At 40.3% G+C, this 26856-nt stretch overlaps 1 protein-coding gene across 1 annotated transcript in view; it reads right to left on the bottom strand.

Annotated features, from left to right (window-relative positions):
• Positions 1 to 26856, bottom strand: part of NAV2 (neuron navigator 2) — a 197132-nt gene that overhangs the window by 86306 nt on the left and 83970 nt on the right. The window contains exons 8-11 of the mRNA XM_030450955.1: positions 11615 to 12698; positions 8879 to 8991; positions 6404 to 6512; positions 4085 to 4474 (exon numbers count right to left, since the gene is read on the bottom strand). Of these exons, the coding sequence (XP_030306815.1) occupies positions 4085 to 4474; positions 6404 to 6512; positions 8879 to 8991; positions 11615 to 12698 (1696 nt within the window). The remainder of the gene's footprint in view (positions 1 to 4084; positions 4475 to 6403; positions 6513 to 8878; positions 8992 to 11614; positions 12699 to 26856) is intronic.

The following is a 26856-nucleotide window of genomic DNA, read 5'->3' as shown; positions in this document are numbered from 1 at the left end:
AATCAAGGTCTCCTAATACCATTTCATAAAAGCCAAAATTTTGAGTCTGCTTGCCTGATCTCTTCATTTTTTGTGGTAATTTTTACCATATATAGCATCTATTCTGCAATTCTGAAAAGACCAAAATATAAGAAGCCAGTCCTAGCAAGACAGAAGGCAGTTCAAATAAACATTCTGCTCAAACAGAGAAGAAAAATCAAATAAACCTTACAACGAGTCTCAGTCGTGTTGAAGTGTTAAAGCCATGTAAGGAATGCAGTTTTACCCACCCACTGCATTTAGATGAAATATTATCTCAAAAATCATACCATTTGACATGCATTGTCCAGTAAAATGACCAACCCACTGGAACTCAAAAAATTACAGAAAAAAAAAGAGTGACAGTCACCGTGGTAAAAAATAAGTCAGAAAAGTCTATAGCTAGCATTGAATCAATGTGCAGGGTGAACAGGTTCTCAGTCAAACAGCTTAGAAGGAAATGGTTTCTCTTAACTGCTGTTACCAAAAAAAAAACTTCTCTTTAGCAGCAAACTGCATAGTCCTCCTCTTCTTTCTCTAAAACCTTTGCTCATGTGAAGGGCTGTTGTGCCACATCCAAGCCTGGCATCTGCAGATGTCTCATTGTCTGACCAATAAACAGCACCGAATGAAGAAGCTGAGGTACAAAAATTCTACAGGTGTCAATTATACTTCAATATTCAATGAGAACAGCCCTCAGTTTCAGCTCTTCAGATCAAACTCCTTGTTGCCTCCTAAATTTCAGCCTGCAACAGGACTCAGCTTCAGTGTTTGCTTTGGCCCATGGGATGTAAGGGCAGAAAAGCCTCTGAACCACAGATGTGATTTCTGCCCAGGGCACAAGGCTGATGTGTGGGGTTCCCTGACCTGAGCAGAATGTTAAGGGAATAAAGCCTGATTCCCCAGCCCAGAGTGACCTGCTCTCCTTCTTAGCACCTCTCTTCATCAGTGTGCACACCAGGGTAACAAGAACAGGGCAGAGGATTAATGAAGTTAAAAGAAAATAATTTTTAAAGGCTTTTCTGAGCAACAGGTCTACTGCTCCATTCCAAGGACAGATAAAAAGGAAATTAACTCTACATCTCATCAGAGAGAAGTGGGAAAAAAGGACAAAAAGAAGTAAGAACGTGTGTGCTAGTAGCCAGAGGGAGACTGAACTGAACAAACCTTTCAAACCACCATGAAAGTTCATTTCCACACCTGGAGTGGTCTTTGGAGTGGATAGGTGAGAGAATTCTGGGCTTTGAGGTCCCACTTTCAGATGAGACTGTGACACCCTGAGCTCACTCACCTTATTGCTGATGTTGCTTTGCCACTGGGTTGATGTTTTAGCTCCCACAAGAAGACTCCTTACCTTTGATCCACCTCCATGGAGACTTCCTTAGTTTAAGAGAGCTTTTTTTCCCATTTGGAAAAGATCCTCTTTTTAGCCCTATGAAAGCAATCCCGGTGTCTGCCAGAGCTCTGCCTGAGCAGACTTCTTAAAGGAGGCCAAAGGAAACTTCCCATGACCCAGTACATTTCAGAGAAAGCATCAGGATCACAAGGCTCAAATAGTTTATCTTGGCTATTGGATTTATTTTGGCTGTAACAAATATTTTGGCTTCCTTCCCTATCAGTTTGCCAATGAAAACACAGATCCAAGGTTTTCAGACTGCAGGATTGTAGCAATTCTGAAAAATGACAAAGTGAAACACATACCAGCTCATAAAGAGCTATTCATGCTATAAATGCCCTCTTGTGCTGGCTGTAACTCAGCTTCTGGAAATATTGGGCCTGTTAGCCCTAACATTGATCTCAGAGATTTGTTCTGCAGCAAGTCACACGGATGCTTTCTTTACAAGCAAGCTCCAATTTCTGAGCAGTGCACCATTCCTCTCCCACACAGACACACTGAAAGCCTATTTTTAAAATTATTCTTGAGAATAAACCTGCACTGGGGAAGATAACTCATGAAACAAACTACCAAAACATCTGTTCCTCCTGAAGATGCTAACCCAGCATTACTAGGTGACAGTCAGACTCACAGATTCATTTTTTCTCTCTCTCCATTGACATTGGGTGGGATTCTGTGCCATGCAGTTATTGCAGCTCAATATTCCCATGCTCATGCCTCCAGGAATCCAGACAGACAATTACTCTCCACAGATTATGTCACCCCAACATTGTGGGGCTGCTTCTGGGAACGTTGCCTTCAGATGCCCCCTGATACTCCCAGCAAGATGACCCCCAAACCACCCAACCTCCAAACCCTGCTCCCAACTTGGAAATGGAGCTGGATCTTTCTGCTGATGGATTGACCTTCAGTGCAGATTCTGCCCTTGGGACTTCATCACTGACTACCCCAGTGCTGTATAAATCAATAAAGCAACTCCCATTATTTAGTGAAACAGGCTCTGGTAGCTAAAGGCAGAAGATGTGGAAAAGAAAAATCCATTTGTACCCATCCTGTTCTAAGAACTTCAAATTGAGACCTCAGTTATCATCCTGTGGCTGGTTATGTAGCTGAAAGTTATCTCTCTCTCACCTTTAAAAACAGGTGGGAACTAAGAGTCAGGTACTCAATAAAGGATGTTCAAGGTTAGGAGCAAGGTGGTGTGGAGTATATGACCCTTCTGCTAAAGGTTGTTTATTTTCTTGGGATTATTCTTGGTATATAACTCACTGCTTTGCAAGAGAGGTACCAACTCTCAAAAATATATACAGCAAATCACCTCTATCCTGGCCCAGACCAGGACATTTGCATTATTAGTCTCTTAGACCTAGAATTTCAAGACCACTCTTGTATTTTCAGACTATGGAGACTTCATTTTTTTTTCCCTACAGGATGACCAGATGGACAAAGAAAAGGAAGTGATACACAGAGCTGAGCAAAGGCAGAGACTTCTCTGAAAATATCACTTGTAAAAAAATCACAGAAAAGCAAAGGCTGTAAGATGGACAGAGAGGGAAAAGGCTGCCACAAAAATAAATCTGTCATTTATATCTCAGAAGTTAGTTTTAACATCAATGTAATGCTAATTAAAAATTACTGTACTTTCTAGAAAGAACTGAAAACTGACATATTGAGTTGGATACTGACTTTGGAGCACAGAACAAACATTTTTTCCAGTTAAGGCAAAGGTAATATGCTGATGTAAAACCTTGTAAATAATTGTCTATCAGTTTGTGTTTCTGCACACTAACTTGTTCTTCAGATTTTATTTGCATGTACAACTATTTTACCCAACACAGAGCTGTGAATTCATTTCCTTCCAGAGAACTGTCCCCTAAAAGTTCAGAGAGCAAAATGGGGTCAGTGAAAGTACAGAAAATGCCTCACTCTCTCCATCGTGTGGGCATAAATGAAGGTTGCAGCATGTGTTTGATGTGACTCTCATGAACTCTGATTCAGGAAAATATTTAACCATGTTCATGATATCTTCATATTTAGCAATATATTTAACAAGCACTTCAAACTTAAATCATGTGCTTAAGTCCTCCTAAGTTAACTGGGATAACAAGCTGTCCCTTCAAATGTGTATTGAAACTAGCAGAATTATTTTTTTTTTCCATTTTTCTTCCTTGGAATAATGACAGGAATAGAGCATCATTAAACAACTGACTGAAAGGAGGTTGTAGGGAGGTGGGTGCTGAACTCTTCTCTCAAGTGAATGATAGGAGCTAGAGAAAATGGCCTCAAGCTGCACCAGGGGAGGTCTAGACCAGATCTGAGGAAGAAATTCTTTACTGAGAGAGTAGTTAGGGGGAGTAGTCAGGATAGCTGTCGGGCACTGGAATGGGCTGCCCAGGGAGGTGGTGGAGTCAGCATCCCCAGAGGGATTAAAAAACTATGTAGGTGAGGCACTTCAGCTATTGATATCTATATTCAAGATATTAATACTATACTGATACTATATTGATACTCAAGATATTAATACTTAGATTTTGCTGGGGGGGAATGTTGACAGTTGGACGGGGTGATCTTAGAGGTCTTTTCCAACTGCAATCCCTCTCTGATTCTATAAACGCGACACAAGGATCCCACCAAACTCAAATCTTTCAGAAGAAAAGTCAAATCCCTTACCCACTCGTGATGTCGTCAGCTCTGATATTCTTGCCCAGCACGTCCCCATCGCTCATGTAACCAGTGGCATCCATGCTGATGCCTTCCAGGTCCATTTCCTCACTTCCCTTGTCAGAGATGTCCACGTGGCAGACGCTGCTCCCGCGGGACGCCAGCTGCCTCCGCAGGGGTGCTGAGTAGACGTAGCGTCCTGCCTCGGCGCTGAGGAAACGGCTGGCATTCCCTCTGGAAGGGTAGCCATTCCCCATGGAAGGAGCATCACCTGCCTGCAGGCGGGGGCTGGACTGGCCCAGTCTCCAGGATAAAGGGGTCGGGCGTCCCGTCAGGCTGAGGATGCTGCGGCCGCTTATCTCGGTGGTGACGCTGGTGTCGAACGTGGTTTCCAAGGTGCTTTAGAAAAAAAAAACAAATAAAAAAACAAACAAAAAAGCAAGCAGAAATGATCAGTTTGATTCACAGGGAGCATGGTGAGATGGCAGGTGACAGGGAGAGCCTGCACCCTGAGCACCCGATGAGTTACAGGATGTGAGTAACAGCATTCACCTGCTACAATGTGTTGGGAGAGTCGGGTCCATTCCTCCAACACTGCTCTTAAATAACAATACTTCTGAACCCATCAAATGTTCAACATAGATGTGAGAAACCTTATCAACAACTTTTTAATGGATTATCCACAGTATCAAAGCATAACTTCTTCATCTTCAGCCATATATAACTCTACAATACCGTGGGTTTGCCACTGTAGGCAAGGGAGTAGGATATTAAGCTGACTGAAATAAACCCAATTGAAGTATTATTTTTCTGCTATATTCTCTTTTCTTTAGCTGCATTCATGGATGTCCTAATACTCCTCAGATATGTTCAGCACCAAATGGCAGCTATTTCTAAAATGAGGAAAGCATTGCATGAAAAAATAAGAAGGCAAAATGAATTTATTTTTTTCAAAATCTATTCTACATATTCATGAATTGAATATATTTTCCAAAGTACTGATAATATTTATACAGAGCTCTGCTTACAAGAGCATTTTAGGTCACAGCCTGTAAATACAGTTTATAACAAGCATCAGCTATATTAAATCTTCCATCCCCTGTGTCCAAATGTGTGAATGTGCTGCAGCCCTGGAAGGGTAATGCTAGAACAGTCTGAGAATGCTGTGACTGCTTATCTGGGTAGTGACACTGGTGTCACAAGTAGTGTCCAGTGTGCTTAAAGAAAAAAATGGACTTGATTAAACATCAATTGCTATATGAACCCTAAGAAGTGGGACTGCTACACCATGAGATTCCAGGTGATGTGGATAGATTGCAACAACTTCCACACTGAACACTTGCAGCTTAGCTGCAGTTAATTTACCTGCAGCTGAGCCATAGCTACAAGTTCTTTTACCCACATGAACTCTCCTTTTCCTTTCCTGCTCAACTAACACAGTGTAATTTCTTTTTTTTTGATTGTGGATATTTGTTAAAATTGTACTATTTGCAATGTAATGCTGTGTCCACACAGCAAAACCCCACGTATCCTCCAGTTACAGCAACTAAATCATAACTAGCTGTCACATTAATAGAAATTTGAAAAGAAAAACAGTATTTGTGGTTCATTTTTGCAAGCTCTGCCTCAGTTTTAGATACAAAGCCAAACCATACAGTGTTCCCCCAGTGAAGTCAGTAAGGGATGGAGTCTGTAAGACCCTGAACACGAAGTAGGACCCCGACCTTGCTAGGGGCCAAGGAACTTATTCTCCCAAGCCTTCTGTTACCTACTGGAAAGCTCCAAGTAAGTCCCAGAATGTTTAAATGTAATGTTTATTTAAAGCATATTTTAAATATCGCTGAGGATTTCCAAATGCTGCTTTGCAAAGAAAAAGCAGTTAAATACATGAATGACTAATAATATTAGAAAAATTTGTGGGTCCAAAGACTGGTCAGGAATTCAAGTTATGTACTTGATAAAGTGGGTCAAGCACAGTTCACCTGCTTATTTAAACAAAGTATTATACTTAGTGGGAGAGGAGTATAATGCACTGAAGATGTTCAAGGGCACAAAGAAACATTTTAAAGTGCAATTTATAATTAAAGATCACCTAAGACATTTAACCAGCACCTCCACTTTTGATTCTATATACAGTCTATATACCATCAATCATCAATTACTTATCATACATAAACACTGAACAGTCTGTGCTTTAAAGAGAAAAAATACATGATCTGTATCCTCCACTGTCAGTGGTGGTAATTTTTTCAAGGATGCAACCCAGCCAGATCTTAAAGATGAAAAGAGCAAAATTATTTCCATTTTCTTACAAAGTCATGGCATTACCTGTGGGTGACCTGGGTTCCCCTCAAACTGGACATGGTTTCCTCTAAGTTCTGGCGAAGATCAGCAATGTTCTTCACAGTCCTTAACCTCCGAGTTTCTGGATCCTCTCCTACAGGGAAAAGAAACCAGGAGAAAGGATAAGGCAGGGAACTGCACAGCACTGAGCCATTACTTCTGCCTGAATCTGACTCCAGCACATTTTTTTTCTGACTTTCTGGTATTTAACCCTCTAAGCTGATTGGGATGGAGATCCTATTCCCCCATGGCAGGCACCTGCCAGGGCTGCAGCAGGACTGAGACTGAGCTCTGCACTTAAACTTTATTTCAAATGCTGCCTTTGCACCAGATGTTTCTGTATTGTTTCCCCATATGACCCAATTTAAATTCTGGTTAACTTTCAGCCTCATTAGAAGATCTACTCCATCAATACGACCCTTTCCATCTCATATATCGACACAATTAACATCAACCCAGCTGATTTCTCCAATGCTGCCTTTTCACTAGACCTTCTATTCTCATTTTAAATACTTCTCACCCTACAACCACAGCTTTCCAAAAAAGTACATTTTGTTGACTGGGTGCTGAGCAATGTTTTATGTAAAACAGCAAAAGGTTTTGCTTCTCCAGAGCACAGCACAGTTATTGTTCCTTAAATGTGCTACACGACACGAAGTGGGGGGGGGAGTGACTTTCACTCTCCCTGACATTTAGAAATTCTGTTCTTTAAATAGTCTGCCCTAAAACACATTTCTGTCCGGTTATTAAATTCTAAAAGTGGAGTTTGTATACATCTAAGAAATCCTCCTGATGCCTTAGAATAATTTATTTTTAATAAAATTCAGAATTTTATTAGTGCCTCAGAATAATTTAGTTACTTGCTTACAGCTGCCAGTTAAGACATGCTTTGGTTGCTAACTCAGCTGAGCTTTATACAGTTAAATCCTCTAAGAGGCTGAAGAGAACTGAATTTCTAGTAGTGCCAACATGCTCTTTGTAAGCTGAATGCTGAAACAGAAAACCCCCTAAAAGCAGTTAAAGAACTTCTGCTGGGCACAAGAGGAAATGATTTAATTCTAGAGGGTTTACAGCTCGTGACTAACAAAACTACTACACCATGTTTAAAAATTTTCAGATTTTGTGTCTGCCTTCTCTTCTCCAAGTGATGCATTCTTAATCTGCCAGAGTAATACTGGTCACCCATGCAACTGATCCATGTGATCCTTCTACTTTAGATGGCTCTCCATATAATAATAAATCAGAAGCCTTGAGGAACAGATAAATGAGCTGTTGTTGGAACTCTCCCATTCCTTGCTTTAAACTTCCATGTTTCTGAAAGCTGCCAGGTTGGTGGCACAGAAAAACCAAGTCTCATACTCCTGCCTGCTAAGTACAAACTACTCCAAGTGCTGGAGCCTGGACTGGGGGGAACTGTCTGGGGAGGGAAGAGAGATTTTAATGCTTATTTTAATGTTCAGCCTTTCCTAGACAAACAGCAATGTCTCAGGTAGTGTCCACTTTAGCAGATTTATTTAATGGGTCTCTAGTCCCTGGAAAATCATCTCTGTGAGATACAATTCACTTAAGCCAATTGCTCAAACACTGATGATCTGGCTGGCTTGGAAATAGCCAACTAAAAACACCAAACAAAACTAATTCCTTGAGCCAAGGGGTCTCTGGGACAGAAAACATTTTCTACACTTACGAATCTACAAATTCTTGCAGTAAAGAACATAAAATATTTACAGGCCTTTAGCCTAACAAAGGTCACAGTGCTCTTTCACAGATCATTTCTCTGATAGCTATGAAGGCAAACAGCAGATAACTTCCTCAGAGAACACACTAAGAGACAAGATAAGCCAACTCCTAGGGAGGTCATTCTTACACCTACAATAATGTTTATTTACAGCCCATTCAATTGCTTAAATTAAAGTATACTTAAAAGACAGACACTGGAGAGTGTCTCTAGAACATAATTATAATATCACTTAGCTCTTCAAGAACAGGCAGTATCATTAAACTATTCAGCTTCCAGGTTTCCCTACCTATGCTCTCTTTTGTTTTATAGCTGGTTTTAAATTATCAAACTATGAAGGAAATTCACTTACTCTCTTCTGTAAGATCTGAAGCAAAGTTTGAAAAATTAGAAAGTAAATAAAAATTAAAATATCAAATGTTTGGGAATATTTAGGATCCTTGCAATAGGTGAATTCTAAAAGGTGCTGCACATCTCCTAGAAAAAACATTAAGTACTCAGAATCCCTAACCTGAGGAGCACACACTGTGCACAACTTGAGTGTCAAGCATCCATACTATTGACACCCAGTTTCCATTGCTGAAGAACTGAAGGAAAATCAAGCTTTAGGAATAAAACCAAAAGAAATCTGCCCCTAAAGCAGGGGGATTCTGAATTCAAACTTGCTTCAGCCCATCTTATTTAACCAGCCCACAGTCAGTGGGCCATGTTGCAGGACATACCTGAGAGGTCCTCGAGAGCAGGCTGTCCAGTTTTGACATAGAGAGCAGACTCCATGGTGACCCCTCCTGTGCTGGCCTCAGCTGTCACATTCCCCTCGTTGTCTATCTGTGATCTGGAAGGCAACCAAAACAGAGATGTGCAGTCAGTCCCTCTCCATCCAAAGGACCTCATGTAGAACAATCAGACAACTACACCCCCTGTCAGCCACTCTTGTCCCTCTCTCTAGCAGAGACCAGCAGACTGACTGTACATAATTCATCAGTCCCATGTTGAATTATGTCCTAGAAATGGAAACAAGCACTCAGCTGTAAAAAATAAAAAATTCATAGTCCCAGATAGGCTCCACAGCTCTTCAGACAGGGTCTTGAGACACCTGGATTTCCAGCTCAGTTTTAATTATCTGTAACAGCAGATGTTGTGGCTCCTCTGACCCTCTCTAACAAAGTTGGGATTGCGTGGGTACAAACAGGCACTGCAAGTTGCACTCCTGCTCCTTCAGGAACCAGCAGTGTCACTCATTTGTATTTTAAAGTAAATAGCAGGGAAAAACCAAGTTCAAAGTCCAATTTATTGTCTGACATTGGGGCTGTCAGTTAATGAAAGGTGATGTGGTAAGAATCCATTGTCAGGTATGAGCAATGCATTTGGACTCATTTCATTCTGCACTCTGTGCTTTGCTCAGAGAGCCCCAGCAGCAAGAGCTGAAGTGCTGGACAAAAGTGAAGACACAGCAAGGAATTACTAGGGAATTATTCTTCATTTCAGTTGACCCTGTATGAAATGTAGAACGATTTCCCGTGTTGTTTAGTTTTAAAAAACCAACCAATCAAACAAACAAAAGGTCTATAGGCAGCTGAGAAGTTCAGATTAAAGTAATCTCAAAGAGTAGAAAAAACCCATGAGACAACTAATGCAATGCATTAACAAGTGCATTTTGCAGATTCAAAAAAGTGTCTGGGTTGTATATTTATAAGAATTGTTGCCTTGCAAATCAATACAAATTGACTTTTTCCTTCAAAAGCCAGCAAGATGATAGAGTTTGGCCATTTTTTCTTCAATGCAGAAAAGTAAAGACTATTTTTATCAAATTCTCAGCATTTTCTCCAGCTGCCAATATGTAGTTTAATTACTGGGTTTTTTGTAAAAAGTGAAATAAATACTGACTAGAGGTTATCAGTATGTTAAGAGTACAGGTAACATGGGGATTTCATTGGCTTTAAAACTTCAGATGATGATATCTATGATCAAACTACACTGAACACCACGTAGAGTGCTTTTTACTTTATCTTTTGATAGGACATAACCCAAAGCATCATAAATGCATTTTTGCAGGTTATGAGGGATAAACAAGACAGCAACCAGTTTACAATTGCAATTCACTACTCAATTATGGATTAAACCAGAACAAACTGCACTGGAAATTTTAGACTCAAAATAAACCTCTGAAAATTTCCAGTGAGAGACCCCACCTTCAGCCAGAGATTCAACAATAATACTGATATATGGAGGTGAATGCAAGAGCAAGAGAAATCCTGATCAAGTACTACTAATACAAGTTCTAGTCAGATTATCTTTTCCCACCTAATTGATTTTTATGTGACCACATGTCAGAAGAACATCTGGCATTTGATTCTATACACACAAGGAGAATACTCAAGGGGTCAGAAGGCTCAAGGGTCACTCTTCCTATTTTGAATTCCTACACAGGCCTTTGGCACCTCTCTCCTTCAGGTTAACCCCCCCTTTACTCTCACTTTTATTTAAGAATTGTGGGCAACCATTTCTTATGCTCCATCTGCCCAGAGATCAAAGCCAAAAATACCTACAGTAGAACTGAAAAGTGATGCGAGAGAGGGACAGAGACAACCAAAGGGTATGAACAAGTAAAAACTAACCAGGCTAGGACACTTTAGCCTAGAAAAGACATGTCAGGGAGGGAAGGATATGACAGAGGTGTCAAATCATGAGCAGCAAGAAGATGCTGCAAACAGAACAACCACTTGCATTCTCTTCCTATGATGGAGCTAAGATGTGTCAAAGGAAAACAGATGAGTGTCAAAACCAAAAATCCCACCATCTGACTTGGGAATTTCTTGTGTTATAGTCAAGCTGGGAAGCATGTCCAAAGAAAGCTTTGCTATTGATTGCCCTCTGATCACTTTTCCCAATGTATCCTCTACTGCCATTGTCAAACAGAAGATGCTGGACTAGATGGAGGTTTGTTGAGATCCCTTAAGGTTGCTCTTGTGCTTATCTAATTCAGGGTTAATGCATAGAACAACAGATTTTGTGCCTTACCTTAAGGCATTTTTATTTTACTTTTTAAGGTTTTCCCATTATTGCTTATGGTAAAGCAGCTCCACCACCACTGATGACGAGAATGGTTGTACCTATGTCAGAAATTGGTGTTGCCACAACTTTTCAAGCTTTGATGCATAAAATAAACACAGAACAAGAAAAAGGCCAGAGCAGTACCTTGTCAAGTTGTTGGCATTCTCATCTAAGCTGTTAGTAGGGTTGGATACAATATTTATTTACTCACAACTTATTATGCACCTTACTCTTATGGCCTTCACCAACACTTTCCGTGCCAATATATGAATTACCAACACTCCCACTGCAAGAAACTTTTACACAATGTGCCATCCAACTTACTGCCTCACCCCTCGACAAAAGAGTGCCCAAAATGAACATGTGTGACATTCAAAAGTGTCCCCTGGAGATGGTCACCATACCTGTACATGAAGGGAGCTACGGTGGCAGTGTTGGGGTGGCTGTATTGCTGTTGGGGATGAGGTAGCTGAACACTCACAGTGTTGCTCCCTGTGGTGTGTGTTGTGGCGCTGGGTCCATTGACAGCTTGGCTGCTGCTGCTGCTGTTGAGGCCTCCAACACCTTTTCCTTCTGAGGAGGCAAGGCTGGATGAGGAGCTGGAATTCCTGCTGTCCAGCTGAGACTTCTGATGAGAGAGCCCCGAGCCAGCTTTCCCGCCGCGGCTTCTCTCGCCTTCCTTTGCAGGAACGGGGGCACTTGAGGATTTCCCTGTGGTGTTTTTCATTCCTGGTTTTGGTATCCCACTGTGCGAAGGGGCAGAGGCCTCCTTCTTGGCACTATTCAGCTTTCCTCCTTTCGGGATAAAGCTTGCAATCTTGGAGGACTTTTTTGGCATCTCTGTTGCTGCTAGTGCTGTCTGTTCTTCTTTTGGTTCCTCCTTCAGGTCCGGCTTCTCAGTGATCGATGTTCTCTTCGCAACGTCTTTACTTTTATCCTTTTCCTTCTCTTTCTGTTTCTCTTTCTCCTTCTCGCCGCCCTTTGGAGAATTTTTCTTATTAGTTAGTGCCCGGCTAAAAGTCCTTTGTGCAATTCCCTTGAGTGCAATTTTGGGACTACTGGACACGGATCCTGGGCTGTTCACATTCTGGTTGGTGGCATCGATTTCTTCGCTTTCCTCAAAGCTGAGAAGCGTCTCCAGTTTTTCACAACTGTTCTCCCGAGACTCTGGACACTCCCCTCCTGCTTTGGAGCCTCCTTTGCTATTGAAAAGTTTTAATTTTTCAAGCATGGATTTTTGACCATTGGGAGTCGTTTTGGTGATTTCCGAGGGGGGTTTGGGAGGCTCTGGCAGGGGCTGCTTTACGGATAACATGGAAGACGTAGCCGTGTGCTTAGCACTCAGGGACTTGCTGCGCCAGGGTTTAATAGCAGAGCTGGGCTGGGGGATGGCTGAGGAGTTATTGCAACTACTGCTGCAGCTTTGAACTGAGGATGAGACATTTTCATTCATTCCTGTGGGCTGGGAGGCTGTACTGTCTGCAGGCTCTGGGGGGGGAAAAAAAAACAACAAACCAACAAAAAACAACAAACCAAAAACACAACAAAATCCCGTCAAAAAACTCAGCAATGTAGTACCTGATATTCTGCCTGAGATTCTGTAATGACACATTAGGAACTATACACTAATAACATTAAAAAGACAGCCACATGGTAGTATTTTCAACATCAGTATCACTTCAAGAACATAAAACCCAGTTTTCCTTCCCTACTCAGTAGAACAGCGACAAGATCCTACTATGTAATTTAAATTTACTTGCTGTTTCAAGAAAAAGAGAGAAAAAAAGAATCTCCTCCAATTCAAACCAAAATGTGTTTTGCCATGTGTTCTCCCTTATTAAGTTCATAATACTGTTTCATTAGCAAAAACACAGCACTATTTTCTAACTAAGGGTTCCCTCTGCTTTTGGCAAAATACTTGCTGTCCAAGTTTGATTCTTAGAAAAACCTCAAACATATAAAAAAATGCACAAGTAAGGAAAAAATTAAAGTGGAAGTCCTTTCAGCTATTGGGGGTGGGGGAGAATATGAGATTGCCATATGCAAAAGGTAGAAGAAAAGCCCATGTATAAAAATAAAACCAACTGGGTCCTTATGCAACGAACTTAAATTAAGTATTACCACATATCTTAATCCAGCTGCAAGAGAAACCAGTGGCAACAACTGTACAGCCCTCCCCCCTCAGAGAAAGCAAATCTTTGCATTTATATAGTTCCTTTTAATGTAATTTGTCCCTGTTAAGGAATTAGTGCAAAGCACAGAAGAGAGCTTGAAAAATCACACTCACCTACCAGTGGCCACTTCTCCTCTGAAGTTTCTGTTTGCAGAGTTTCTTTGCTGGAGACGTTACCCTCTCAATTATCACAAATATGTTTTCTGTTAAACTGCTCATGGTTCCAATTAACTTTTGTCATCTCTGTCTGTTCCCCTGCCCAGCAGCCTGCTGGGGATTAACGGCTCTTACCTATATTTCCCTGCCCTCTAGCAATAAAGTAAACTGTGTATCGAGCTGCATTTTTTTAATTCAAAAATCAACAGCGGTTGAGAGCCTGCGTTTGCGGCAGCGGCAGCAGCCCTGTGAATTCAGCTCTGTAAATCATGAACTGCTCCAACCACACAGGGACTGCTTTACTTTACTTTCAGCTGCTCGGTGAAGATACAGCTCTGTTAACCTCCCTCCTCTGATCCAAACCAGATCTACTCAAGATTTAAAGCACATACATCTTCCTGACTTAGCGTAGAATCGGGTTTCTAAGAGTATTAGAGACTCCTTTATAATAAACTCACTCATTTCACATGGGTATGGATGAAGGAGGATAACAGGAATTAATGATACTTTAAAAAAAAAATTACTGCAGTCTGAAGATTTCCAGGACTGTTATTAACCAATAACCATTATACTCTCTCGATTTGCTGTCCTTTTCCTACGGCAAACTACCCACTAGGAGATGGAAGGAAGCAAGAGCCAGATTACAGGCACAGAAAGGAATCAGGCTTCTTTTTAACTACTGCCAGTCTCCTCTTTTACTCCAGTACAGAAGGAAAATCAAGCCACCAAATGTCCCAAACAGGAGGTAGGGACAGGCAGAGGTTGTCCCTCTACCTTCTCTGCTCAAGGCTGCTCAGTTTAACCCAATGGATTAAGGAGAACTGAAGCAGCACCAGTGCTGGAGTCACAGTCACTCCCAAGGGAAGGACACTGCCAAGGGGAAACAGAGACCCCCCCCCATCACCACAGCACCCTGGCTGCAGACAGGAGACAGCAAGGAAGGTCCCAGCTCCTTCAGAAGCTCTTGGAAATGTCCCTTACTTTGCTTTTCAAAGCTGTGCACCATTGCTTTTCCCATCCTGCCTATTACCACACACCACTTTTTTATTATTGTTGTTGTTGTTATTAATTTTATTTCCTGAAGTCCTCTACCCATCAAAATCTACTTCCCACTGCAACACTGCACCATTCTCTTTTTCTAAACGCAGAACAAACAAGCCTTTGTCTCAGCCTGCCTTCTGTATGAGACACCCAGCAATGGAACAAAAGCATCACGAACATCCCAGTTGGGCATAATTTACAATTAGTTATTTAGCTTCTTATAGAAAAAAAAAATTACAGTTATCCATCTCATTATCAAGACACTTCAGGAAACTGAAGATTCACATTACTTTCAACACTCAGGTCCTAATTCCAATGCATTCTGGCATTACCATGTTGAGTAAGTCTGGATGCAAAGTGTACCCAAAAATCATCAGAGCTGACTGTGCTTCATGGACATCCCCAGGATGAATTTACAGCTGGGTCCAGGGATAAACCTAGTGTACCCATCACTATGGGCAGGGAACCCTTTGCTTTCTCAGAAACACTGAGCTTAAGGATTAACTGGACTGGGGCAGTAAAGGGTGACAAACTGAAAATCACTGGTATGGCATCCATCTCCAAAGCAATACTTATTGCTTTACATCCATACAGGCAAGTCCATAAGAAGTGCTGGTTGCCCACTCTGGTAGTGCATCTGCAGCAACACAAACCCAACTCAGGGTGGAATAGTGCTCAGATGGAGTACACAGCCAGCTGAACAGACCTGGCAAAGAAACCTGTCTTCTACTCTAAAAGGTTCTTAATAACAGCTTGGAAAAAATCCAGGCAACGTGTGTATGGGTACGAACAAAGCCATCCTGCAGTCACCAGAACTTGGAACCTATGCAGGTCCTTGTGGGAGCCACAACCCAGAGGATGAGGAACGTGGCCAAGGCAGGAGTTCCCAAGCACCAGGTTGTGGTCCATGACCTGGCTGTAAATCCTGACTCCATCTCCAGCACGAAGGGGGCTGGTAACACACTGCAGATCAGCTCTTGGAGCAGAAACCAGAGGCAAAACAGGCTCTCTGTCTTTTCCTGGAAGTGAACGAACCATGTTGGTTCATTTAGGATGTTAATTTCATCCTAACAGCCCAGAGGAATGGTCCGCTCCAGGGGAACAGTCCACCAGTTTGGGGAAAAACATTTGCTTGGATCAAGTGAAACAGGCTGGGGTTTTTTCCCAAATCCAAAAGTATTTCTCAAAAGTTTTTCCCAACATAGTCCAGAACTTTTTCACTTCTTTCTTTGTTTTCAGGATTTGTTTGTTTGTTTGTTAGTTTAGTTCTGGTTTTTTTTAAATTCTGTTTGCTCACTGACCAAAATACACTTTTTTTTCCAGCTTACTTGTTTTTAAACACAGCATTTGCTTTGTCCCCATCTTGCCCACATGCACCCTCCTGCTGGAACTTAACTCTGCTTCCACTGCCAGTGGCTTAGGGTGAGTACAATATAGGTCCATTTAAAGACATACCAGAGAAATCAGAATCAGGACAACAATCCTAGGACTCTAAAATTTTATGAAATAAATATATGGGGACATTAATGTCATTTTCAGTCTCTCTACTTAAGATTTTTGAAGAAATAAGTTCTATAGAAGTTGGACACTACACATCTGATATCAACAAAAACTATTTTGAAATTCTTAGTTATAGCAGGTCTGCCTTAGGAAGGGAAAGAAGTACAGTGGATTTTCTTTTCTTACCCAAGTACAGTGGATTTTGATTTTTAGGTCAAAAACAGTGAAACTGGAAATTTTAAGTCCTCGAGTTTTTGTTACATTGTACCACACAAAGTTAATGCAAGAAATAAAAGGTTCACAGCAAAAAAACCCAGCCTCAGCTTAAGGAAACTTCAGTCTTTTTAAGATTCTCTGTTTCTTACAAACAAGCCTGCTGGCTCTTTTACTCCTCAGACCAATCTTGGTAAACGAAAGGGGTTGTGCTGCCAGAATGTAGATTCAAATGGTAGTTTTCCTAATGAAGCAGTAACATCAATACATGGATAACACATCAGCATGCAGAGGGGAAAGTTTTATTCAGCATAGCATAGGCCCTTCTTTCATGAAAAGGAGAGCAGGTTTCATGCATTCGATTAATAAGCTTATTATTTCCCATGTGCTCCTTTGTGAGGGAGATATTTGCTTTCTTCAGCAACCTGCATTAACTAAAACTGACTATAAAAGAAATGTTTTCAAACCCAAGCTACAGCCTACAATAAATAATGATCGCTTTCCTCTTTTCAAAGTGAAATCTTGGCCTGAAATCTATTTTGTTCCTAGCGTTTCTGTTAAAAAAGATGTTGGTGGTCCAGTTCCAATGCCAATACACACTGTAGCATGGGTAAATCTGATTTCAGCTGCTCCTGCATAGTCTTAACTGCATCTGCAAATCCACCCGGTTGTGAGGACAAAAAAAAAAAAAGTCTGAAGGCTTATGATTTAATTCTTCCACTGCAGTTTTAAGAGCTCACATTGTAATGAGATCAGGAGAAAATATATGCACTTTCCCATCATTTGTCATATTCACTCTAAGCAAGCAGACTTGGATTTGCTATAACTGTAAACTTTCAAAACCAAATCATTATAAGCATGAAGGGCAGCACAAAGGATCTTCTCATAGTTCCTTCTCAGGAGGGGCAAGAACTTAACAGTATTTTAATTCATTTCAGAATGAAGAAGCTGGCATTTCTTCATTGTGCAACCATGGGAAAAATAAGAAATTATCATGAAGAGATAAAACTTTTATTCCAAGCCCATAGATGAGATAACTGAGTTAAAAGCAAACCCACAACAAAATTCTAATTGAGGAAGTAAAAGCAGATCTGCTGTGTGACATTAGAGTGTCAGAACTGCAGAAAACCCTGTGGCTGTTTCATCATCTCCCAGCTAGAGGAAGAACTGGAGAATCTTGACTCTTCCCATTCACCCACCAGAAGACTCACTCTCCTTCAAAGTGCTACAAATAAGAATCCTACAGAAAAGCCTTTTAGCTGAGCTATTCTCTTCTTGCAGTCATGATTTATCATGCTCAGCAAACCCTTGAAGTATGAAAATGCATTTCTGCCAGGAGTTAACTATAAAAATCACAACCTTTCCATAATCCAAACCACAAGCAGGTAGAGCAGAACATTCCCAACAAGAGCAACCTGGCACACAGCCCTGCCTCAAAATAAGCACAATTCTTCTGGCCCACAGAAGTTTCTATTTTGATTGTAACATTGTCCATGGAAGAAAACTACAGCTGGATGGAAGAGACTGGCTCACCTACCAGCTCTGAGCAGGCAAGAGGCACAGGATGACTGAAGCTCTGTATTGTTTCCTCTACTCTGAAGCACAAGGAATGAGTAATAAAAGTGTTTTCTTACAGGCATATTCTGCATAAGCTGAGAAAAGCCTGGATAAGAAACATTTTGCTGTGCTGAGGACAAAAACTTCCCCCAAGTTTCACAGAATTGGTTCCTTCAGCTTCTGTCCACTGGCCTTCCCTTTAGGGGTGAATTAATTTATTGTGAAACAAGACGAAAATTACCTTTAATCCTTGATATTTTTCTTTCCTTCCATTGCATCTACTTCTTCAAGCTCAGTGTTACAAACTCTGTAGCTCCAATAGCAGGTCTATGTATCCACAGAAAGGTGTAGCACCTCTGCAAACCCATCCGGAATCCCAGGGATATGTCAGGACCTAAATTTTCTCACTTCTGTAAAATCCTCCTCGTTCACACAGAGCTCCAGTTTAGGAAACAACAGTTCTGCTGTTTACTGGTTTACTCTGCCAAGACTCAGCATTTTTGTTGAGGTGAGGGGAAATAAAACTGGAGCACGGGTGATCCTTTCCTCATTGTCTCGACATAACCGACTGGGACACTTGAATTCCTTGTTGTTTTTGTTTAGTTACTGTAAAATTCAAAATGCTGTCCACATGACTGCCTAAGAAAGAGGTTGGAGGGACCTCTATCTACCCCATACTGGTTAGATGATCACAAAAATAATGAAACCAAGTTCACTGTGCCATTCGAAACAAGTCACACTCTCCATTTAATACTAGACAAATACCCTGCTTGTTCATTAGTCTCTGTTTTTTTCTCATTACTTGTACAATCCAGTCCCCCAAGATTTCTCATAACAGAGTTATTCAAAAGCATTAATGAATTCCAGGCAATGAACTGTCACAGAGTCATTTGTTGGATTTTGTACATAGCTGGAGTGGACAATATGTACACTTAGCAGCCTTGATCTGCAACATCTCTCCTAAGGGAAGGTCACATGAAATGCAGCATTTACACAGCAGTGGCCTGAGAACTGAACCAAAGGGATATCTGGCCCATTGGCCTCCTTTGACTATTGGTAGTGACTCCAGTCAGGGCTTGGAGTGACCAAGGAGACAGAAATTGAGGCAGATTTCTCAAGGGACAGGCAATAGGAACAAAACACCCAGAAAGTCAGTCAATATGCCAAGTGAAACTCCTTTTTAACTCAAAAATGCCTCACTCTGTTTAGGGAGAAGTCACACAGCTGCCCAGATGCATACAGTGAAGTGGTGGACACCAATGCACCCTCAAACATGGATATTCCTTGTTAAAACAGAGAAGGAAAACCAAACCATACAGAAATACCAGCACTCTACCATCACAGATATTTACATCTATATACAAACAGACATAAATAGGTGGAAACTCATCATGTTTTTATAGCAAAACCAGCTGTCTGACACATAATCCTATTTATAATTGGGTCTTCTTAATTTCCTCTCTCTAGTTAGTGAAACTACTCTACACTTCCTGATCCAGGTGTGTTACCAAAGCTCTGGCAATAGGAGTGGACAAAAAAGAGTTTGAAACTTCCCCATCCCCTGATGGAACAGGCACCATCAAGGGAACATCACCAAGCTGGACACCTTTTTGTGCTTCTGAACCTTTATCAGATGACAGGGCAAAACCATAGCTTGCTTCAAGGAAGAATAAGAGCATCATATAAGTAAAACCTTAAAGAAAAAAAACGTGTTGAGTCCTTTTGATTCTTCAGGTGTATTTGGTTACAGACAAGGAACAGGCAAAAGGCTCAGTAAGAAGCTACAAGTGGAAGGGAACAGAGGCTGAAGGATGCTCCGACCCAAGGTGAGGAGACTTCTGTAGGTGTGGTAGAAACCTAATGGCACTTAGAGAGCCCTGGGACAGACCACCAGTGCTGTAGCCTTTCCTAGGGTTTTGTAGTGAACTTTCATTTCCATAGCTGTTCTTCTGGCAGAATTCACCCAGTAATAAGTTTACAAGAAAATGTAAATATTTATTTTAAAAGGAGATATCTAGGAACTGTAAAGGCCATGAAATGCTGGGCCAGCTCTTTAGCTGGTATCAATTCATGTGGTCCCACTGTCACCAACACAAGATGCACACTGGGCAAGAAGCTGCTTCTTGAGGTTGTTCTTTACTTCAAAGCTCAGGATTTCTCTCCTCATGAAATATACAGTGAAGAGCACATCATTGGCTAATTTTTTATTCTATTTTTGAGGGGTTTAGGGAGTTGTTTGGGTTTTTTTGTTCCTCCCAGACTTTATTTAAATCAATTTTTGGCTTGTTTTAGATATTCCTGAAGCTTATACCAACTATGGCAAAGTTCTGTGGTCTTGTAAAGCTCTGCTCCAGCCCCAGTGAAGCCTTCAGCCAGCCTTTGTTTAGGTAAAAGAGGACATATTTTTAAATGTCAAATTCAGTCAGTTGAACAGTTGTAAAATAAGGCATGAATTTGATTTACTGCATACTTGTAGCTTGTCCTCTAAATATGTCACACTGCTTGTTAGATTCTGACAGCCTTTAAGCTGTTTTATGGGCACAGACCCAACACAGATATGTCTCTAAAGATTCACTAAGATGAGCCAATCTTTCAAAAATATGTTTTGTTAGAAAAGTGAAAGGATGCAAACAATATCCCTATATATATAACAAACAATATCCCTATACATACATACATATATATATATAAATCACCCAAAGATGAGTATTTTGTTTGACACTAATGACTCTTATGAGGATCACCTTATGACAGAAGCCAGTAACCTCATGTTTGGGGAATACAGAGGCCTCAATACATTTGATAGATTGGAGAACTAGACTGAGTCAATATGATTACATTCATTCAATGAAGTCCTGGGCTTAGAAAGGAGAAATTAAACACGTAAATCTAAAATGTCAAACAAGCAGCTCTGCAGCAGTACCACAGAAAAGAAACAGGAGTTAAGAGGAGATGGCAATTGCACACCTCTCTGATGTGACATTAAGGAAAACCAAATGCCAGTCAGGAATGTATTGAGAGTATAAAACAAAGAAAGCAACTATTCTGTCCTGCTCAACACCTGAATGAGGCTCAGGTGAAGCTCTGCAGCCAGCCCAGGCAGCCCTCTAAAAGAGACTGAGAATCTGGAAAGAGGCCAGAGGAGATCATCAAGACATCTGAGAGATTGATCACAAAGAACCTATGAGAAGAAGGCTGAAAAATAATAGAGATTGTTTAGTCTAGAAAAGAAGAGTGAGGGAAGAGGAAAGGGAGAGGGAGAGGGAGAAGAGGGAGAAGAGAGGAAAAAGAGGGAGAAGAGAGGGAGAAGAGAGGGAGAAGAGAGGGAGAAGAGAGGGAGAAGAGAGGGAGAAGAGAGGGAGGAGAAAGAGGGAGAAGAAAGAGGGAGAAGAAAGAGGGAGAAGAAAGAGGGAGAAGAAAGAGGGAGAAGAAAGAGGGAGAAGAAAGAGGGAGAAGAGGCAGAGGAAGAGGAGAGTGACACTGTCTTCAGATATATGAAGATTGTTAAAAACAGGACAGAGATCAAGGAAGAGCAGCAATGCACTTAATTTTTGTATTTTAACTTTCTTCCAGTGGACAATAGTAATCTGAAATGAGTTCACATTTTGTGTTCACCCACAAATGAATTCACAGGTTGGCTATGAACATGCCCAGCACTGAAACATTCCCACTCTGGCTGGCAACTTGACCCTCACCTCATAGAAACAGCTCATGGCTCTGCTTGCTTTTAATGTCCCACTTTATCCTGGTCATCTCAGCCATTAAATACTGAAAGGAATGACTTTGCTGTGGCCAGGAAAAGGAAGAGATGAGGCAGCACTGAGCATGAGAATGGGCTCACTTGGAAGCAGCTCACCCCTCAGCTATCCCAGGAACTTTTGGCCAGCCAAGCTGGCTCAGTGCCACAGGACATGAAGGTGACATCTCAGGTCCCCTGCCATAGCTGTCATGATAACTTTCCCTCTACCTGCAGCCAGAAAAAGCCTCTGCTGTCACATTCAGGCTTTGAAGCTGAATGCTACTATAAATGGGAAAAAAAAAATTAAAATGTTAACTCTCTAGCAGGAATTTCTATCGTGCTTCACAAGCCTCAGAGCTGTCTTTTCACCACTCTTTTTTTTTTTTTTTTTTAATTCTTATACTATTATTTGGCATACAGGCAAAAGCCTGGGTTTTATCTCAGTTTATTATTATTGATTTATTTGGAGTGGAAAAACTGCATGAGGTTAAGCAGAACATGTGGGTTTCAATGAGGGAGCCTTCAGGACACCAAATATTTCATCTGTTTTTACGTGCAGCTATAGGAGAGGGCTTGGCCTCTATTTTCATGCACTTTAATGAAAGATTTTTCATTCAAGAAAACAACTAGGATCATCTCAGTTGATCTGAAAGATAATATGGTTCAAAGAATATCACTCAGTAATTTTTAAACCAAAATTGTAACTTCTGTCTGAACAGAATATTAAATTTTGAGTAATTCTGAGTCCAATTTATTATCTTTCCATGGCTAATTATCATCCTTCAAATTTGTATCCAGTTTGAGGTCTGACTGGGATAATATAAAATTCCAAACAAATGGCTACTTGCATGTGATTTATCAAGGTAATAAAGAATCCTTAATACTATAAATCTCATTCCTTCAAGTTTTTTGTCAATAGTCTTTCTTTGAGACAAAGAACAGAAAACAACCAATTAAATACGAAACTGCAAAGTTTTTCCAAAAAAAATGCAGGGTTCCTCTCCATGTTTGATCATCATCCCCATCAACAAAACAAGAGGTTTTCTCTCTCTTTCTAAAGCAGCATTTTAAAACTGAATCTGGGAGGCTGATGTAATCCATACCTGACATTTTAAAATTACTTTAAATGATGTTTAGTTCAAGACAAGCTCAGTATCACACAGAACCAAGCTATGAGTGGATTCCCACTTTTTATGTAATATCTATTTTTTATATCAATGAAGGATTTCATATGAAACATTTGAGAAATTACAAGTGGTTCAGTTCCAGATTTAGGATCTTCTACTCTTGACATAAGAGGACTTCAAATAAATAAATAAGGATTTAACACATGAAAACCTATATCAGTAAAATAAAAGATTACCTTAGAAAAAAACCTCTGGATAACCACTTTTACCTTTTCTATTTTCAATTACAGACTCTCTCAGCAGCCCTCTGAGCCCTCCAGCACTCAGTGCCATGTGGCTTCTCATCTGTCTAGTTGGGAAAATCTCATTGCAGCTCACTAGATTTCACTTGGCAGAGTCATTCCTCCTGAAACCATGACCAGACATGCTGTGCCCTCCTGAACTGTCCTGATAAATATAACTGCCTACATATAAAGTGCCCACACTTTTAGCAAACGTTTGGCATGTGTAACCATACCCCAAGACTGATTTGTTCAGGGGGATGGGGGTTACGTTTCCTTGCAAACATTTTACTAACTTGGTCCTCAGTCCTATTTTGAAAGCTCAAAAGTTATAGGAAAGAAATCCCCCCATCAGCCTGTGGAATACCTTAGTGTCTCTTCCCACTTATATAGTTTCTACCTAAAAATGTTAACAGGCAATAATATTTCAAGGTATCAAAATATGGGAAGAACACTTAAGAACACTTGACTAAGGGCAGGGATGTAGGACACTTAAAAATTAGATTTTATTTTTTTTTTTTAACAGGTAGAAATATCAGTCCTGAAGCACACTTCAATTTTGCTTCTTTCTCTCCTCCAGAGTCCCTTAAATAAGTCACTGATACTTGTTTAGTCAAAGTGCAGTATCCTTTTAGCACTCTAGGAAACCATACATTTGAATTCCAGATATCATAGAGCAGTCTAGGAAAAAATCTCTGGAGATCATTCCTTCCAGCACTTCTCTGGACAAACTTCTTCAATGTTTAATTGAAATTAATATTAAAATTAGTATTTTGACATTACAATTAATATGTAAGATGGGCAGTGAAATTCCCCTAAAGGAACTTGTACCCCTTGCCTCTTGTCACCACTGTATCCTTGTGAAAATACCCATTAAATATATACTCTTTTCCCTGTTAAAAGGGATTACTCCAAATCCTATAGAAATAAAAGAAAAGGAGCATGAAGCAGAGGAGCAGATGCTTTTGTTACTCTCCTGCTGGTGTGGTAGATCCATATCTGGAAACAGATCCAGAGAGCTGGGATTACAGCTGATTCAGCAGGATCTGGTTTTAGAACCCTCTCACGAGACTTGTACAAGGAAGTTTGCAAGAGCACTGCTATTAAAACAGGATTCATTTCATCTAAGTGCACAATTCTCTGTGATTATAGTATTTTTATTTCTTTTTTCTAATACCACCTACTTAAGAAAAAAACATATGATTAGGACTGTCTTCTTCACAATAATACACATGTCACTTAATAATATAATGTCACTTAATTTCATGTGAAAAGGTCCAAGTCTAAAAGTGCCTTTTTTAGCTGACATTTTACCTAACGTTCAATCCAAGGGAAAAGTGACATTTTCCCACAGATTTCTACTGCCCTCTGTAGGATTATTTTAAATAAAATATTAAGAACAAAGTAGAAGAGCAAATTAAGAAGGAAGAATGTAAGTGATACATTACTGTATCACTTTATAAACATCCTGGTGATGGCATCTTAAGCTGATGTTTCCCATAGCTTTAGAAGTTCAGAGATTGTACAGCCAATGGATACAAATCAGGAAATAACAGGCAGAATATTCCTAAACAATGCTACCAAATTTTTGAGCCTGAAAAATGAAAAGGGAGATTCCTGAAGATCAGTGGAGACAGGGGATACATGAGGGTGTACAGAGGCAGTCAAAAATACCCAAGCAGTTTTTCAGGACTGGAGAATGCTTTCAAAGTATGTGTCAAAAGAACCTCTGTAGTGAAGAAAAACATGGAAATAAATCCATGAGAGAAGTACAGCATCAAAGTCTTTACAGGAGCTGAATGCTTCAAGTTTCATTCCTGATGCTACCAAGGACACAATTCTGCTCCTTCTTGCCATGGACAAATAGTTTTCTTTCTTTATTCCAAATTACACAGGCAGAATTTGGCTATTTTTTCATTTGTATTAGACAATTAGAAAGACCTGGTAATGTGGAACCTCAAGATGAGTAGTAACTAACAGCTTACACACAGGCACAGAAATGCAAAGTTCATTTGCTTCTTTACATTCCTTGGAAATGTTTGTGACAGTTTGGATTTGTTCAGTAGTGACCTCAGGAAGCAGCCAAAGGACATTAAAGCACAAGAGTAAACCAAAGGTGTACTTATATATATCTGGACTAAATAACCCTGGTAACTCAGAAGTGAATTAAAAGACTCCAATTGTATTTGGGGGTTATGATGACATCAAAAATCACAAGCCTGAGTGGCTCATTATTTCCACACAACATGCAATTAAGACTTTAATTGCATTTCTCTGAAGAAAAAGAAGCTTGTAACAGCAATTCCACACATTAAAATGCCCTGCCTAGAATGTTACTACAATTATAAATGGCTAATCACTGGGGCAATAAATAAATGTACCACTATTTAGGACATGAGGAATGAGGGCACTGAAATTCCTGTAAGTTTGAAGAGAATTTTAGGTATAAACCAAAAAGCAAGTTAAACCTCTCATGCCCTAACCTCAAAGCTTGTGTCCAAAGACTCAACTAAGTGTCCACGTTATCCTTAACTGCTTAATGGAGTCTTTCAAAAAATCTAGGTTATTTATATTCCAGAAGCTAGCTATTCCTTCCATGCTCCATTTCCTGTCCTTTTCATCTCTAATGCCAATTTCTGTGTCAATTAATGCACTTTCATTGCCACAAGACACAGATGACTGCCTAACAAGACAATTCACATTTGGAGGCCACAGATTAATAAAAGCTGAAAATTACAACCTACTTTGTGAGAAATGATTCAGATGTCATAGACTGGAGGCCACCTTCTATGACAAAGTGACCACTCCTGCCAAAACTGCAAGATTTCTTTTTCTCCCATTTCCTTCTCCAAAATCATGCAACAGATCCAGTTCTGGGTAAAGAGATGAAAATATCCAAAGACTGGCACACAACATGGTCATATAACTCTCATTTCCTCAGGCAAAATACAGGATATGGGTCAGAAAACTTGGATTGTTTTAGCACTTTGACAATAAGCTTTATCTGGCAGTGTTACAATTAACTTAAAATAAGCCAAAAATTTGTCAGACCAACTGCTTTTGTTTCTCATGGATGCAGACCAACTTTGTGTCATGATTATATTAAGGAAAGTTCAAGTTCAACTTACATAAGTCCTCATTTTTTTACTTTTTTTTTTTCTTTTTTAAACCATAATTTATGACTGCAAATTGTGACCAGAGCAAAATTCTGCATATTTAATCCAAGTTATGTAGGCTGTCAACCGAAAACCCAACCTTGTGTCTTTCACCCATTTGTAACATTCATAAGAACCAGATGAGCCTGAACACTTCCTCAGCAACCAGTTTATCTTTCTGAAGAGATGGGTTACAATGAGGACCAGGGGCATAGAATTATCTGCCTAAAAGCAGCTGATATTTAACTTACTCAGTTAACAAATTGTATGTTTGAGGACAGGGTTGGGGATTTTTTCTTCTTTTTTCTTTTTTTTCTGTGTTTTTTTGGTTTTGATTTGGGGTTTTTTTGGGGTTTTTTGTTTGATTGGTTGGGGTTTTTTGTTTATTTTTGTTTGTTTGGTTTGTTTTGTTTGTTTTTAAGGCTGAAACCAGTAATTCACATTCCTTACTTAGTATTTGAGAAAAAGCCAAGATAGTTCAATGTCTTTCTTCAGCTTCACCTAACACCATACCAGCAGGTAGGGAGCATCAAGCCAACCAACACATCCCTCAGGACCTGGCACATCCCACCCTGTAGCTCCAGTGATGGGACAGGAGCAAAAGAGGGAAGTATTGACAAGGAGGAGACTGGGAGATACCATGCAGGAAAACAAGGTTTCATCTGTTCTCCTGCCATGCCCTAGCTTGTCAATTTGTTCTTTTA

The sequence above is a fragment of the Calypte anna genome, chromosome 5 (assembly GCF_003957555.1).
Source record: "Calypte anna isolate BGI_N300 chromosome 5, bCalAnn1_v1.p, whole genome shotgun sequence".
Taxonomy (NCBI): Eukaryota; Metazoa; Chordata; class Aves; order Apodiformes; family Trochilidae; genus Calypte; species Calypte anna.
The sequence above is the reverse complement of the archived record's forward strand: the minus strand, read 5'-3'. Positions and strand labels throughout refer to the sequence as shown.